At 38.8% G+C, this 15,144-nt stretch overlaps 2 protein-coding genes across 2 annotated transcripts; both read left to right on the forward strand.

Moving 5' to 3' along the window:
- The first annotated feature begins 7,147 nt into the window (after nt 1-7,147).
- Nucleotides 7,148-9,499, forward strand: LOC108377541 (uncharacterized). The gene has a single exon (XM_017633807.1). The coding sequence runs from the start codon at nt 7,148-7,150 to the stop codon at nt 9,497-9,499; it is 2,352 nt and encodes a 783-aa protein (XP_017489296.1).
- Nucleotides 9,500-11,306: 1,807 nt separating this feature from the next.
- Nucleotides 11,307-12,005, forward strand: LOC108377542 (uncharacterized). The gene has a single exon (XM_017633809.1). The coding sequence runs from the start codon at nt 11,307-11,309 to the stop codon at nt 12,003-12,005; it is 699 nt and encodes a 232-aa protein (XP_017489298.1).
- Nucleotides 12,006-15,144: the final 3,139 nt, after the last annotated feature.

A 15,144-nucleotide genomic window follows, 5' to 3' on the forward strand; every position in this document is an offset into this window, starting at 1 on the left:
TTCTTTAAATAATTTTTTTTTTATATTTCAGATATCTGGCAACACCATTTTTCCATTTTTTTCTTTACAAACCTTCTGCAGATAGAAAGAAAAGAAACGAAATGAAAACGAAGCAAATCCATTGAGACTTTTTTGAGTTATGCGATAACACATCAACAGCAATTCATTTTTATATATGGGCAAATCTAAAAAACAGGTAACCTCTGTGTTAATTAGCTTTATTTTCAATGTTGTAAACTATATCAAGCACTTCCGGTTTTAAACTTGTGGATGGCAGACGTGTGCGATAATAAAAGCTATTTGACAAAATTCAATATACTGAATTTAAAACTAAAAACTTTTCAAAAATACACCTGGATTAAAATAAGAAACCTAACTAAAGATAATCAAACTAAAAATTATGCTGTAGAAAGAAGGATCGACGGGGAAAAAAAGGATTGGAGCTGGCCGAAGGAGGAGCAGCTGGCAACGTGGCAACAGGACAGGAGATCTAAAGGGTGATAGGTATTAGGACACATAAAGGAAACAAAGAAAAATAGAAAATACAGAATTGCAAAAAGTTATGACCAGGTAAGTCTCTGAAAACGTTTTCATTACTATATACATATACACAAGAAGAATACTGTGCTTAATATAAAATGGCCGACGCGTCAGCGTCGGAGGATGCTGAGGGGGATAGCTCCGTGGTTGCCGCGGACTGGTTTATAGCTGGCAAAAGCCAAAGAAAAAAAGATAATACTAGAAAAAGGTTTACCAAATCGGACAGAACAGTAATGGACTCGGACAACGAGGATCCAAAAAATAGAACAGTGACTAACAAAAATGCCAAGACAGACAAGAACAATGAAATTGTACCAATGCAAAGAATTTTAGTACCTAAATGTGCAGATCCAAAACCTATTGCTAGGCAGGCATTGGAAAAACAAGGTCAGACAAACACAACCGACAGTGGGACATAAAAAGATAGAATACAAAACAGTGCATTTTACACAGAGAGACATAGTGGTGAATTTTTAGTTCTTATAGACACCTCGGAATCACCGTTATTCAGAAATGAAAAAATTGGGAATGGTCTCCTTCTGTTGGTCAAAATCCGTAATTTTGACATCTGCGGTATTAAAAATATAAAAGCAATTGGAAAATCTCTATACAAAGTAGCTTTCAAAACGTGGTATGAAGCTAACATGAGCATTAATAATGAAAAATAAAAAAAAAACAAGTTACGAGCGTTTATACCGAAAAAATTTGTAGAAACTATGGGAGTAGTGAGGAATATCCCATTGGATTTTACAGAAGAGGAAATCCTTAACAATATTAGATCAGACCACAAAGTTACATCTGTGTCAAGGATTATGAGACGCGACCTAGAAGATAAAGAGAAATTCACTCCAACCTTTGCTGTAAAAATTAGCTTTGAAGGCAATGAATTTCCAGAGCACATTGACATTTTTTTTGTAAACTTTAAAGTTTCCCATTATATACCGAGAATCAGGCAATGGTACAACTGTGGTCGACTAGGGCACACCAAACTAGGGTGCAAAGCAAAGAATAGATGTATTATGTGCGGAAAAACCGAAGGCTGTGAACAAAATTGCAAAAAGGAAAATAATTGCATTCTCTGTGGTGGGCAAAATCACAATGCTCTGAACAGAAAAGCGTGCTCTAAATGGGAAGAGGAGAAAACTATAGTAGAAATAATGACAATTAAAAAACTTTCCAAATATGAGGCTATGGACATGTACAAGAGTACCGTGACAAATAACAACCATTTCAGAATACTAAGCGACTAAGAAGCAGAATACCCAGAGATTAAAAACAGTGAGAACAACCGCATAAGGCTTTTATCGGGTCCGTTTTTCGCAAATGCTTTTTTCATCATGCAGGTAGCTTATACGTTGAATTTGAACGAAATCGGTTCATAAATACATCTTTTATAAATAACTCGACTCCCGCGCCACCCAGCGGGTCTATTTTTGGTAAAGGTACCATCATGGTGGTAGCTTACATTTTTAATCTAAAACAAATCTGTTCATAAATACGATTTTTACAAATAACTCGTCTCCAGCGCCACCTAGCGGGTCTATTTTTCGCATACGTATTTCCCATCATGTAGGTACCACACGTTTTGAATATGAACGAAATCTGTTCATAAATACGATTTTTACAAATAACTCGTCTCCAGCGCCACCTAGCGGGTCTATTTTTCGCATACGTATTTCCCATCATGTAGGTACCACACGTTTTGAATATGAACGAAATCTGTTCATAAATACGATTTTTACAAATAACTCGTCTCCAGCGCCACCTAGCGGGTCTATTTTTCGCATACGTATTTCCCATCATGTAGGTACCACACGTTTTGAATATGAACGAAATCTGTTCATAAATACGACTTTTATAAATAACTCGAACCAAGCGCCGCCTAGCGAGTTTTCTGGTAGGCTATAATAGGACCATATATGCAAGGTACAACCTCTGAAAATTTGACTGAAATCCATGCAGTAGTTTGTGAGTTAACTCCGAACAACGAAAACGGATATTATTTTATACATATAGATTATCTTGATTTTCGAGCTTAACTCCCTATTGTGTATTTAGAAAAAGAGATCAGCCATAAAAAATTATAATTATAACAAGTAAGAAAGTCTAAGTTCGGGTAGAATATTAAATACCCGGCGCAAGTATTAAATATATGTTTTTCACCTTTCCGAAACCTACCGCTAGATGGTAAGCCGGGGTGTATCAATTTTGAGTAAATTAGCGTCCCCAAATTTGAAAATATTGCAGTTTCAAGCATTTATGAAATTTACCGTTATATGAAAAGCGGCCGTAATTTTAGTCTGATTTCAATAATTTCCAACGTTTTGCTTTTATGTGGCAAGCACAAGAAAAATGCAGAGTTTGGTACAGATTGATAGAACGGTTACCGATATACATATATGTGGTCATAAGTGGGCGGTGCCACGCCCATTTCGCAAAATTTAACCATAAACGTATTTCTTGGTAAAGAATTGTTGCGAGCATCAATTTTGAATAAGTTAGCTTTAATATTTACTGATTTATCGAAGATTTTGTACTTCTCTAAATTACCGTTATATGGGATGTGGGCGTGGTTATTGCCCGAGTTTTTAAATTTTCGGCCATTTAGTATGCTGTAGCAAGGCCAACAACCGTGCTAAGTTTGGAAGAAATTGGTGCAGCGGTTACCAAGATATACACATGTAACCATAAGTGGGCGTGGCTACGCCCATTTTCCAAAAATTTTAATATTCTTATTTTTCGTCGGAAAATTATTGTAAATATCAATTTTGAGTGAATTATATTCAGTTGTTACTAAAATATCGCAGTTTTCGTATTTCTGGAAATTACCGTTATATGGGAAGTGGGCGTGGCTACAGTCCGATTTCGCCCATTTTCAATACCTACCTACCTTGGATTAACAGAAACCTACGTACCAAATTTTGTTGAGATATCTCAATTGTTGCTCGAGTTATCGTGTACACGGACGGACGGACAGACAGACATGGCTTAATCGATTTCCCTATTCATTCTGAGCATTTATGTATACATTTGTCTATATCTATCTCGATTCGTTTTGGCTGTTACAAACAACCGTTATGTGAACAAAATTAATATACCCTTGTGCACAAGTGCGCTTGGTTATAAAAATATCTCAGATTAAACCGATAACTTTTTGGTGTCCAACCTAAGATTATCGATTATACATGCGAAGAAGAGGAGGAATGTCAAATGTAAAAGTAAACAAAAATTGGCGTTAGCAAGGAAAAGAGTTTTGTAAAGGTATTTTTAATCAAATATTAAGTTAAAACATATTTAAGTAGCATAATATGTGTAGCAGAAAAAAGTGACCACGGTGGCACAAAGAAGAACCTTAACTTTTTCTCGAATTGTGATTGAGATTATATTTTTATGTTAACGTCCTTTAATGCTTTGCCGTACGCATATGTTTACACATCAAATTTCATGGATACTTTGTACTCATGCCTTTTTTTCGAATGGTGGCAACCCTATCCAAATTCTTTTCTATATTAAATTTTTTGTGCATTCTCGGTGAAATAGAATTTTTGCGGCTTATGTAAATTTCTTCTTTTTTTTGATATATCAGGTATCTGGCAACACCATTTTTCCAATTTTTCTTTACGAACCTTCTACAGATAGAAAGAAATAAAATTAAATAAAAACGAAGCAAATCCATTGGCCGTTCTTGAGTTACGCGATAACTCTCGACGGCATATCATTTTTGTATATAACGATTTTTTTCGAATGGTGGCAACCTTATTTAAATTTTTTTATACCCGTGCGCACTGGCGCACAAGGGTATTATAACTTTGCTCGCATAACGGTTGTTTGTAACAGCCAAAAAGAATTGAGGTAGAATAGACAAATGCATACATAAATGCTCAGAATGAAAAGAGAAATCGATTAAGTCTGTCCGTCTGTCTGTCCGTGTACACGATAACTCGAGCAAAATTTCAGATATGTCAACCAAATTTGGTATGTAAGTTGCCCTCTATCCAAGGTAGGTTGGGATTGAAAATGGGAAAAATAACCACGCCCGCCTCCAATATAACGATATTTTCGAAATATGCAAAAACTAAGATATTTCAGCAAATACTGGATCCAAATTATTGAAAGTTGGTATTTGAAATAGAATTTTTTAAAATAAGACAGTTGTGAATTTTTCTTTAAATGGGCGTGGCCCCGCCCTCTTAAGATGAAATGTCGTATCTCTGTAGTCCCTTTACCAATCCCCACAAAACTCGGTGCGAACATTGCTTGGGGCCTCGCTAAGAAACCCGGTGAAATTTTTTTTAATCAGACAAGAACTACGCCCACCTGCCATATAACGATAATAAATTAGTAACTGTTTAAGCTAGTTTGGCACCGAACACTTACGCCTGCATATGTATGTGTATCTCGATACCCGGTTTATCAATTTCTACCAAACTCGGTACATTTAGCAACCTTGGCGCAAAAAAGCAAACCGTTAAAAATTTGTGAAATCGGACTAAAATTACTGCCACTTACCAAATAACGGTAAATTTCAGAAATACGAAAACTCCGATCTTTCAATAACTAAAGATGCCAACTTACGACAATCTTTAAACAAGACACAAGATTATTGATTTTTGTTAAATGGGCGTGGCACCCATATAACCCCCTTATCGATCTCCACCAAATTCTGTCCAATTATTTCAATATATCATATCATATTATTGAAACTGTTTGACATCGGGAAAAATACTTTTCCTTATCATTCAGTTTGCTGAATGGTGAAAAAACGATATCTAATACGTGCACCGGGTATATAAAGTTCGGTTTTTCCCGAACTTATACTTCTTTACTTGTTCCGTTTTAAATTTGTTTATACATTCTCAGTGAAATAGCACTATTGCGGCTTCTTTAAATAATTTTTTTTTTTATATTTCAGATATTTGGCAACACCATTTTTCTAATTACAAACCTTCTACAGGCAGAAAGAAACAAAATTAAATGAAAACGAAGCAAATCCGTTGAACCGTTCTGCCATAACACACGAACAGCAATTCATTTTTACATATAAAGATTTTTTCGAATGGTGGCTACCCTATTCAAATTTTGTTCTGTTTTAAATTTGTCTATATATTCTCAGTGAAACACCACTATTGCTGCTTATTTAAATTTTTTTTTTTTTGATATTTCAGATATTTGACAACACCATTTTTCGAAACTTTTTCTTTACAACCCTTCTACAAACAGAAATAAAAGAAATGAAATGAAAACGAAGCAAAACCGTTGAACCCTTCTTGAGTTATGCGATAACACACGACAGCAATTCATTTTTAAAAATAAAGATTTTTTTCGAATGGTGGCAATCTTATTCAAATTTTTTTCTGTTTTAAATTTGTTTGTACATTCTCAGTGAAATAGCACTATAACGGCTTCTTTAAATAATTTTTTTTTTTATATTTCAGATATCTGGCAACACCATTTTTCCATTTTTTCTTTACAAACCTTCCGCAGATAGAAAGAAAAGAAACGAAATGAAAACGAAGCAAATCCATTGAGACTTTTTTGAGTTATGCGATAACACATCAACAGCAATTCATTTTTATATATGGGCAAATCTAAAAAACAGGTAACCTCTGTGTTAATTAGCTTTATTTTCAATGTTGTAAACTATATCAAGCACTTCCGGTTTTAAACTTGTGGATGGCAGACTTGTGCGATAATAAAAGCTATTTGACAAAATTCAATATACTGAATTTAAAACTAAAAACTTTTCAAAAATACACCTGAATTAACATCAAGAAATGTTAAGGATTTTCTGAACACTTCCCAATAATTCACTCAAATAGCTGTCGACGTATGATGAAAATAGGCTCTCTGAGCGGTGTGACAGTTACGACATCATCAAAAAGAACCGCACGCGTTTTTCACTACGCATTTCAGTTTTTGTATTCTTTTCGCTCATCAAATATTTATTCCATTTAACATCATCATAATTGTAATCAAAATACTTTAATAAATATTCTCGCGTTAGTACAAATAAACGATTGCTCATCATTTATCTTGGAAACAATTCCTGGCATCCCTCAACATAACCCCAAACATTTTGGCATCCCTTGCGGGGAGTGGCGAAAACGGCGCACCAAATCAATCAAACTTCGTTGTTTGTCATCAAGAAGTTGGGCTTTCCACGGTTCAATACATATTTTTCATCGAAATTCATAAGCTAACTTCAGGGCAAACACCGCATTTTAAGTTTCACACATTGATTATATGTACGTGTACGTGTACGTATGTAAGTACATATATCAACCTTATTGGTGACGTCACGTAAGATTGCGCACTTGCATACGACACTCATTCCCTTTGAAGCATCATTTGGGCGAGAGCGATCATAACTTTGTACGTAACAAAAGTTGGACTTTGGCAGCACTGGGTTTACTGTCAAACAGCACAAAGCAAAACAACGAGTTATCCATTGCCGGAGTGGTAACACGGTGAGCAAAGCAAATAGGAACGAGTACATTTAGCAAAGGCAAACTAGCAACAGGCTGATTTTGAGGTCTAGTGGCAACTTCGGCTTGTGTTTACATTTTGTTACAGAAATAAATTCGTAGCACACATTCCTTTAACTAAGATGCAGGTTCATCTGACCAAAATTCAGGGAGTTGCGTTGCGCATAACCAACTTCATGACCAACACGCGAAAGGTGGCAAAGGACCGTCGATCTGCAGGCTATTTGACAGCAAGAAAAACATTACTGGAATCTTATTGGATGGAATACAACACATGTTATGAAGAACTAAGGTTGTTCGCTGCGACTGCTGAGAAGGGTGTTGATGTTACTGCGGTGAATGAATATTTGAGCAAAGATGATCATTCGTCCGTAGAAATGTTGTTTACAGAAAACCTGGGCGAATTAATTGACGACATCAACGCATTGCGAACAGAATCTTACAACATTACTACAAACGCGGAAAATTCAACAAACCCAACGACTGTTTGTGTACAGCAAATGACTACGTTACCACGAATTAAGATTCCAACTTTTGATGGGAATTTTCTGCACTGGTACGCATTCAAAGATTTGTTTGAATCGGTTGTGTCTAATCATTCAAATTTGAGTAACACACAGAGACTTCAATATCTCAAAGACGCGCTGATTGGTGATGCGGAACATGTTCTTGACAATATAGTGACAACAGATGCGAATTTTCAAGTTGCATGGGACATTCTTGTTAAGAAATATGAGAACAAGCGCATAATTATCAACTCGTATTTAACTCAAATCATGAATTTGCCGAAAGTTGATGCTGAAACTGCAAGTCAATTACGGGTGTTGTGTGACGGAGTAACAGCAGCATTGCGTGCGTTACAACATCTTGGTCGTTCAGTATCACACTGGGATGACTGGCTCGTATTTATAATCGTCAATAAATTGGATGTTGCTACACGTAAGGCTTGGGAACTGTCTCTTAGCTCAAGCGATGAAGTGCCAACGTTTGAACAGATAAAGAAGTTCCTTGAGAATCGTATTCAATCATTGGAGGTCATAAAGTTAGCGTATGATGAACCTCAGAAGGCAGCTAAACCGAAAACAACAGTCAAAGGCTATCACACTTCAACTGCAACATGTCCGATATGTTCGGATAAGCATATCGTTCAGCACTGCAAACAATTTAAGGCCTCAAGTGCAAAGAAAGAGCTGGTCATGTGTCATAAGTTATGCTTCAATTGTCTACGGCAAGGACATATGTTACGGGTGTGTCCGTCCGAGGGGCGTTGCACAGTTTGCAAAGCAAAGCACAACACATTATTGCACGGTGTATTTTGTAATAAGGCCGAACCTAATGTGGCACAAAAAGGAGTGTCGCAAAGTAATTCAGCGGATTCGAGTACAACGAATGTAACAGCCTCTATAACAGCCAATAACACATGTATTGGAAACACGTCGAACCATTCACCAGCTTCTTTGCCGACAGTGCTGTTGGCCACCGCGTTTGTGGAAGCACGTGGTCCGAATGGACACAGACAAATCTTGCGAGTATTAATCGATAATGGAGCTGAAGCTACGTTCATTAGTGAGTTTGCAGCACGACAGATGCAGTTACAACGTACAGTCGTTAAGATCCCGATAAGCGGTGCATCTGGTACGAGCGTGGCTTGTGCGAAGGCATTGGCCAAAGTCACTATTCGATCACTACAATATGATTTTGAGATGGAGTGTATCGCCTTGGTACTTCCAAGGGTAGGGAACATTACACCTAGTAAGCACATCCCGAATACCGAATTCCCAGAATTGGGTCAGCTAAAGTTAGCTGATCCCAAGTGGTACCAACCCGGTGCTATTGACATCATCATGAGTGCGGCAGACTACGCCATGATAATACGCAACGAGGTTAAACAAAGCGCTACTAATGGAATGGTGGCACAGCATACGCAACTAGGCTGGATCATCTTTGGTGGGTTATCTGATCATAAGGGTATGGCTGATACTCACAAAGCCCAGTGCTACAACACACACATCGACTTGGAGCATACCTTACGTCTTTTCTGGGAACTTGAGGAACTCAACGAGCATCAAACCCTGACGGAAGATGAAGTATACTGCGAAAAACTGTTCGAGCAAACTACAAGGCGTAACAGTCTGGGCCGATACATCGTGAAACTCCCTGTGCGAAAGGGCGTTGACCTTCAGCAGCTTGCACCTAGCAAGCAAGATGCGCTAGTCTTGTTAGAACATACACATCGACGGCTTGCTCGCGAACCTGAACTTAGTACAGGTTACAACAAGTTTATGGAAGAGTATCGTAAACTCGGGCACATGGAGGTGTCGAACGACAACAATGCTATTCGCATGTGCTATTTACCACACCACGGTGTGTGGAAGGCTTCGAGCACTACTACAAAACTTCGTGTGGTGTTTAATGCTGCACGAAAATACTCCACTGGGGTATCGCTAAACGACTGTCTGTACACTGGGCCGTAGTTGCAGAATGATTTGGCGAATATTTTGCTGAACTGGCGACAATACAAATTTGCATTTACGGGCGACATCGAGAAAATGTACAGGCAGATTTTGGTGGACCGCGAAGATACTGAACTTCAACGAATCTATTGGCGAACTCCTACAGAGGATTCACCCACCAGCTACACGCTACTGACCGTAACGTATGGGACTAATTGTGCACCGTACTTGGCACTTAAAGTCTTACGACGTCTCGCAAATGATGAGCGAGAGAAATTCCCTCAAGCGGCAAAGTCACTCGAAACTGAATTTTACGTAGATGACGTCTTATCCGGAGGTGACACACACGCTGACGTTATCAACAATATACATCAATTAAAATCGCTGCTGCAGGCAGACTCATTGGAGTTAGGCATGAGCGACCAGACCAAGGCTTTGGGAATCGTTTGGCTTACTCGTACTGATATGCTAACGTATAGTATCGATTTGGATTACAGCATTACGTGCTTCAACAAACGTCAACTGGCGAGTGATGTTGCTAGAGTATTCGATCCGTTGGGACTCGTGGCTCCTGTAACTGTAAGAGGCAAAATCTTTTTGCAGCGGCTATGGGACCGGAAGTTAGATTGGGGTGAGACCCTGCCCCAAGATCTTCAGCACGAATGGAAAAGTTATCGAAACGAATTACAACAACTTCAAAATTTGCATATCCCGCGTTGGCTAAAAGTAGTCGCGAACTGCACCGTGGAACTACACGCTTTCTCAGACGCATCGAGCGCAGCGTACGCTGCTGCAATCTACATAAAGGTAACAACTGACGGTTATACCTCAGTCAATTTGCTAATGGCGAAAACGAAAGTGGCACCTTTAAAGCGACTGTCAATTCCACGACTTGAGTTGTGTGGTGCTAGTCTCGCTGCGGTTCTCTTGGCAAAAACCAAAGATGCATTATCGTTCAAATTTGATCGATGTCTACTGTGGACGGACTCCGTAACTGCGCTCTGTTGGATCCGATCGTCACCAGGCAAATTGAAGCAGTTTGTTTCGAACCGTGTCACGCAAATTCAGAACGTCACTTCCGACGCAGCCTGGCGCTATATTTCAACGAAGGACAATCCGGCAGATTGTGCTTCGAGAGGTATTTCGGCCAACAATTTACTGTCCAACACACTATGGTGGAACGGGTCAGCATGGCTTTCCTTGAATGAACAATACTGGCCTCAACACAAAATAAACTTTCCGGAAAATATCCCGGAAACCAGAAAAGTCACTGTTTGCACAGTGCAACTTAATAATCAACTTAATAATCACTGCAAAATATTCGAGCCTTGACAAACTCATCGCTATAATTGGATGGTGCTTACGGTTTGCAAATAAGTGCCGAAATAAATCGAGTGTTCTGACATCGTTTTGCACCTGGCCAGAACGGTACAAAGCGCTAAAGATACTCATTAAGATGACGCAACAAACTGAATTTAAGCAAGAAATTTTAGCTCTACAACAACAACAAGAACTTTCAAAAAAAAGTAAGCTAAGAAAGCTGAGTCTAACACTGGATTCTGAAAGCATTATGCGTCTACGCGGGCGATTGCAACAAGCAGATATGCCGTTCAACGAAAGATGCCCTATTGTCATGCCCAAACGGCATCCTCTCACGTCTTTAATTGTGCACCATGCTCATAAGCGGTGTCTTCATGGCGGTACGCAAGCAACACTGGGTTATGTAAGACGCCAGTTCTGGGTTATCGATGGACGTACGGAAGTGAAACGCGTAATACGCAGCTGTGTCAAGTGTTATCGCCATAGCTGCACCCCACAAAAGTAAATGATGGGCGACCTTCCGGCAGCACGTTGCACTGTAACATTCCCGTTCATGCACACCGGCGTCGATTACGCTGGACCACTCAATATACGAGCAACCAAGGGGCGGGGACACAATAGTTATAAAGGTTACGTGGCATTGTTCGTTTGTTTGGCCAGTAAAGGCATTCATCTTGAGTTGGTAAGCGACATGACAACTCAATCATTTATTCATGCATTAGAACGTTTTGTAGCTGCACGTGGCATCTGCTCAGACATGTATAGCGACAGAGGTACTACCTTTGTTGGTGCTGACGCGCTCACGAAAGAAGAACTTAAAGAATTTCGGAAGCAGTTGGACGCCGCGGCTAGCTATGCCTCACGGACTGGTATAAACTGGCACTTCATACCCCCAGGAGCTCCAAACTTTGGCGGGCTTTGGGAAGCCGGCGTTAAAAGCATGAAAGCCTTGTTAAAACGCACAATCAACACTACAACACTCACCTTTGAAGAATTTTACACAGTGCTCAAGCGAGTCGAATCGTGTCTAAACTCTAGACCACTTACGGCACTCACAGATGATCCTACGGATTTCGCTGCGTTGACACCAGGGCACATGCTAATTGGACGCGCTCTTACCAGCGTGCCAGAACCTAATCTTCTCGATACAAAGAGTGGTGTTTTGTACCGCTGGAAACAACTTAGCCAGATATATCAAGACTTCTAGAGCAGATGGTCTGTAGAGTATTTACATCATTTGCAAGTTCGCTCCAAATGGCATAAACAAGAACCGAATGTCAAGGTTGGAGAACTTGTGCTTGTTAGAGATGAAAAAGCACCCCTACTCAATGGAAACTGGCTCGAATTACAGACACCCATCCGGGCTCTGATGGACTTGTTCGCGTCGTGAGCTTAAAAACGGCAACTACCGCGTTCCAGCGAAAATATCTGTGCTGCCTATTCCTTCAGAAACGCCCAAGTCCTCGGACTAGGACACCTACGGTGGGCGGCGAACGTGATTTTCGTCGACATACGGGGGAAATGTTAAGGATTTTCTGAACAATTTTCGCTCATCAAATATTTATTCCATTTAACATCATCATAATTGTAATCAACATACTTTAATAAATATTCTCGCGTTAGTACAAATAAACGATTGCTCATCATTTATCTTGGAAACAATTCCTGGCATCCCTCAACATAACCCCAAACAAGAAACCTAACTAAAGATAATCAAACTAAAAATTATGCTGTAGAAAGAAGGATCGACGGGAAAAAAAAGGATTGGAGCTGGCCGAAGGAGGAGCAGCTGGCAACGTGGGAGACAGGACAGGAGGTCTAAAGGGTGATAGGTATTAGGACACATAAGGGAAAACAAAGAAAAATAGGAAATACAGAAGTGCAAAAAGTTATGACCAGGTAAGTCTCTGAAAACGTTTTCATTACTATATACATATACACAAGAAGAATACTGTGCTTAATATAAAATGGCCGACGCGTCAGCGTCGGAAAATGCTGAGGGGGATAGCTCCGTGGTTGCCGCGGACTGGTTTATAGCTGGCAAAAGCCAAAGAAAAAAAGAAAATGCTAGAAAAATTTTAACCAAATCGGACAGAACAGTAATGGAATCGGACAACGAGGATCCAGAAAATAGAACAGTGACTAACCAAAATCCCAAGACAGACAAGAACAGTGAAATTGTACCAATGAAAGGAATTTTAGTACCTAAATGTGCAGATCCAAAACCTATTGCTAGGCAGGCATTGGAAAAACAAGGTCAGACAAACACAACCGACAGTGGGACATAAAAAGATAGAATACAAAACAGTGCATTTTACACAGAGAGACATAGTGGTGAATTTTTAGTTCTTATAGACACCTCGGAATCACCGTTATTCAGAAATGAAAAAATTAGGAATGGTCTCTTTCTGTTGGTCAAAATCCGTAATTTTGGCATCTGCGGTATTAAAAATATAAAAGCAATTGGAAAATCTCTATACAAAGTAGCTTTCAAAACGTGAGCATTAATAATGAAAACTTAAAAAAAAAACAAGTTACGAGCGTTTATACCGAAAAAATTTGTAGAAACAATGGGAGTAGTGAAGAATGTCCCATTGGATTTTACAGAAGAGGAAATCCTTAACAATATTAGATCAGACCACAAAGTTACATCTGTGTCAATGATTATGAGACGCGACCTAGAAAATAAAGAGAAATTCATTCCAGCCTTTGCTGTAAAAATTAGCTTTGAAGGCAATGTATTTCCAGAGCACATTGACATTTTTTTTGTAAACTTTAAAGTTTCCCATTATATACCGAGAATCAGGCAATGTTACAACTGTGGTCGACTAGGGCACACCAAACTAGGGTGCAAAGCAAAGAATAGATGTATTATGTACGGAAAAACCGAAGGCTGTGAACAAAATTGCAAAAAGGAAAATAATTGCATTCTCTGTGGTGGGCAAAATCACAATGCTCTGAACAGAAAAGCGTGCTCTAAATGGGAAGAGGAGAAAACTATAGTAGAAATAATGACAATTAAAAAACTTTCCAAATATGAGGCTATGGACATGTACAAGAGTGCCGTGACAAATAATAACCGTTTCAGAATACTAAGCGACTATGAAGCAGAATACCCAGAGATTAAAAACAGTGAGAACAACCGCATAAGGCTTTTATCGGGTCCGTTTTTCGCAAATGCTTTTTTCATCATGCAGGTAGCTTATACGTTGAATTTGAACGAAATCGGTTCATAAATACATCTTTTATAAATAACTCGGCTCCCGCGCCACCCAGCCGGTCTATTTTAGGTAAACGTACCATCATGCTGGTAGCTTACATTTTGAATTTAAAAGAAATCTGTTCAAAAATACGATTTTTACAAATAACCCGTCTCCAGCGCCAGACCCGCTAGCTATTTTTCGCATACGTATTTCCTATCATGGAGGTAGCACACGTTTTGAATATGAACGAAATCTGTTCATAAATACGACTTTTATAAATTACTCGACCCAAGCGCCACCTAGCGAGTTCTCTGGTAGGCTATAATAGGACCATATATGCAAGGTACAACCTCTGAAAATTTGACTGAAATCTATGCAGTAGTTTTTGAGTTAACTCCGAACAACGTAAACGGATATTATTTTATACACATAGATTATCTTGATTTTCGAGCTTCTCCCTAATGTGTAATTAAAAAAGAGATCAGCCATAAAAAATTATAATTATAACAACTAAGAAAGTCTAAGTTCGGGTGGAGCCGAACATTAAATACCCGGCGCAAGTATTAAATATATGTTTTTTCACCTTTCCGAAACCTGCCGCTAGATGGTAAGCCAGGGTGTATCAATTTTGAGTAAGTTAGCGTCCTTAAATTTGGAAATATTGCAGTTTCAAGCATTTATGAAATTTACCGTTATGTGAAAAGCGGCCGTAATTTTAGTCTGATTTCAATAATTTTCAACGTTTTGCTTTTATGTGGCAAGCACAAGAAAAATACCGAGTTTGGTACAAATTGATAGAACGGTTACCGATATACATATATGTGGTCATAAGTGGGCGGTGCCACGCCCATTTCCCAAAATTTAACCACAAACGTATTTCTTGGTAAAGAATTGTTGCGAGCATCAATTTTGAATAAGTAGCTTTAATATTTACTGATTTATCGAAGATATTGTATTTCTCTAAATTACCGTTATATGGGATGTGGGCGTGGTTATTGTCCGAGTTTTTAAATTTTCGGCCATTTAGTATGCTGTACCAAGGCCAACAACCGTGCTAAGTTTGGAAGAAATTGGTGCAGCGGTTACCAAGATATACACATGTAACCATAAGTGGGCGTGGCTACGCCCATTTTCCAAAAATTT

This window comes from Rhagoletis zephyria, unplaced genomic scaffold (assembly GCF_001687245.7).
Source record: "Rhagoletis zephyria isolate East Lansing unplaced genomic scaffold, Rhagoletis_zephyria_1.1 Rzeph_scaffold_12270, whole genome shotgun sequence".
Taxonomy (NCBI): domain Eukaryota; kingdom Metazoa; phylum Arthropoda; class Insecta; order Diptera; family Tephritidae; genus Rhagoletis; species Rhagoletis zephyria.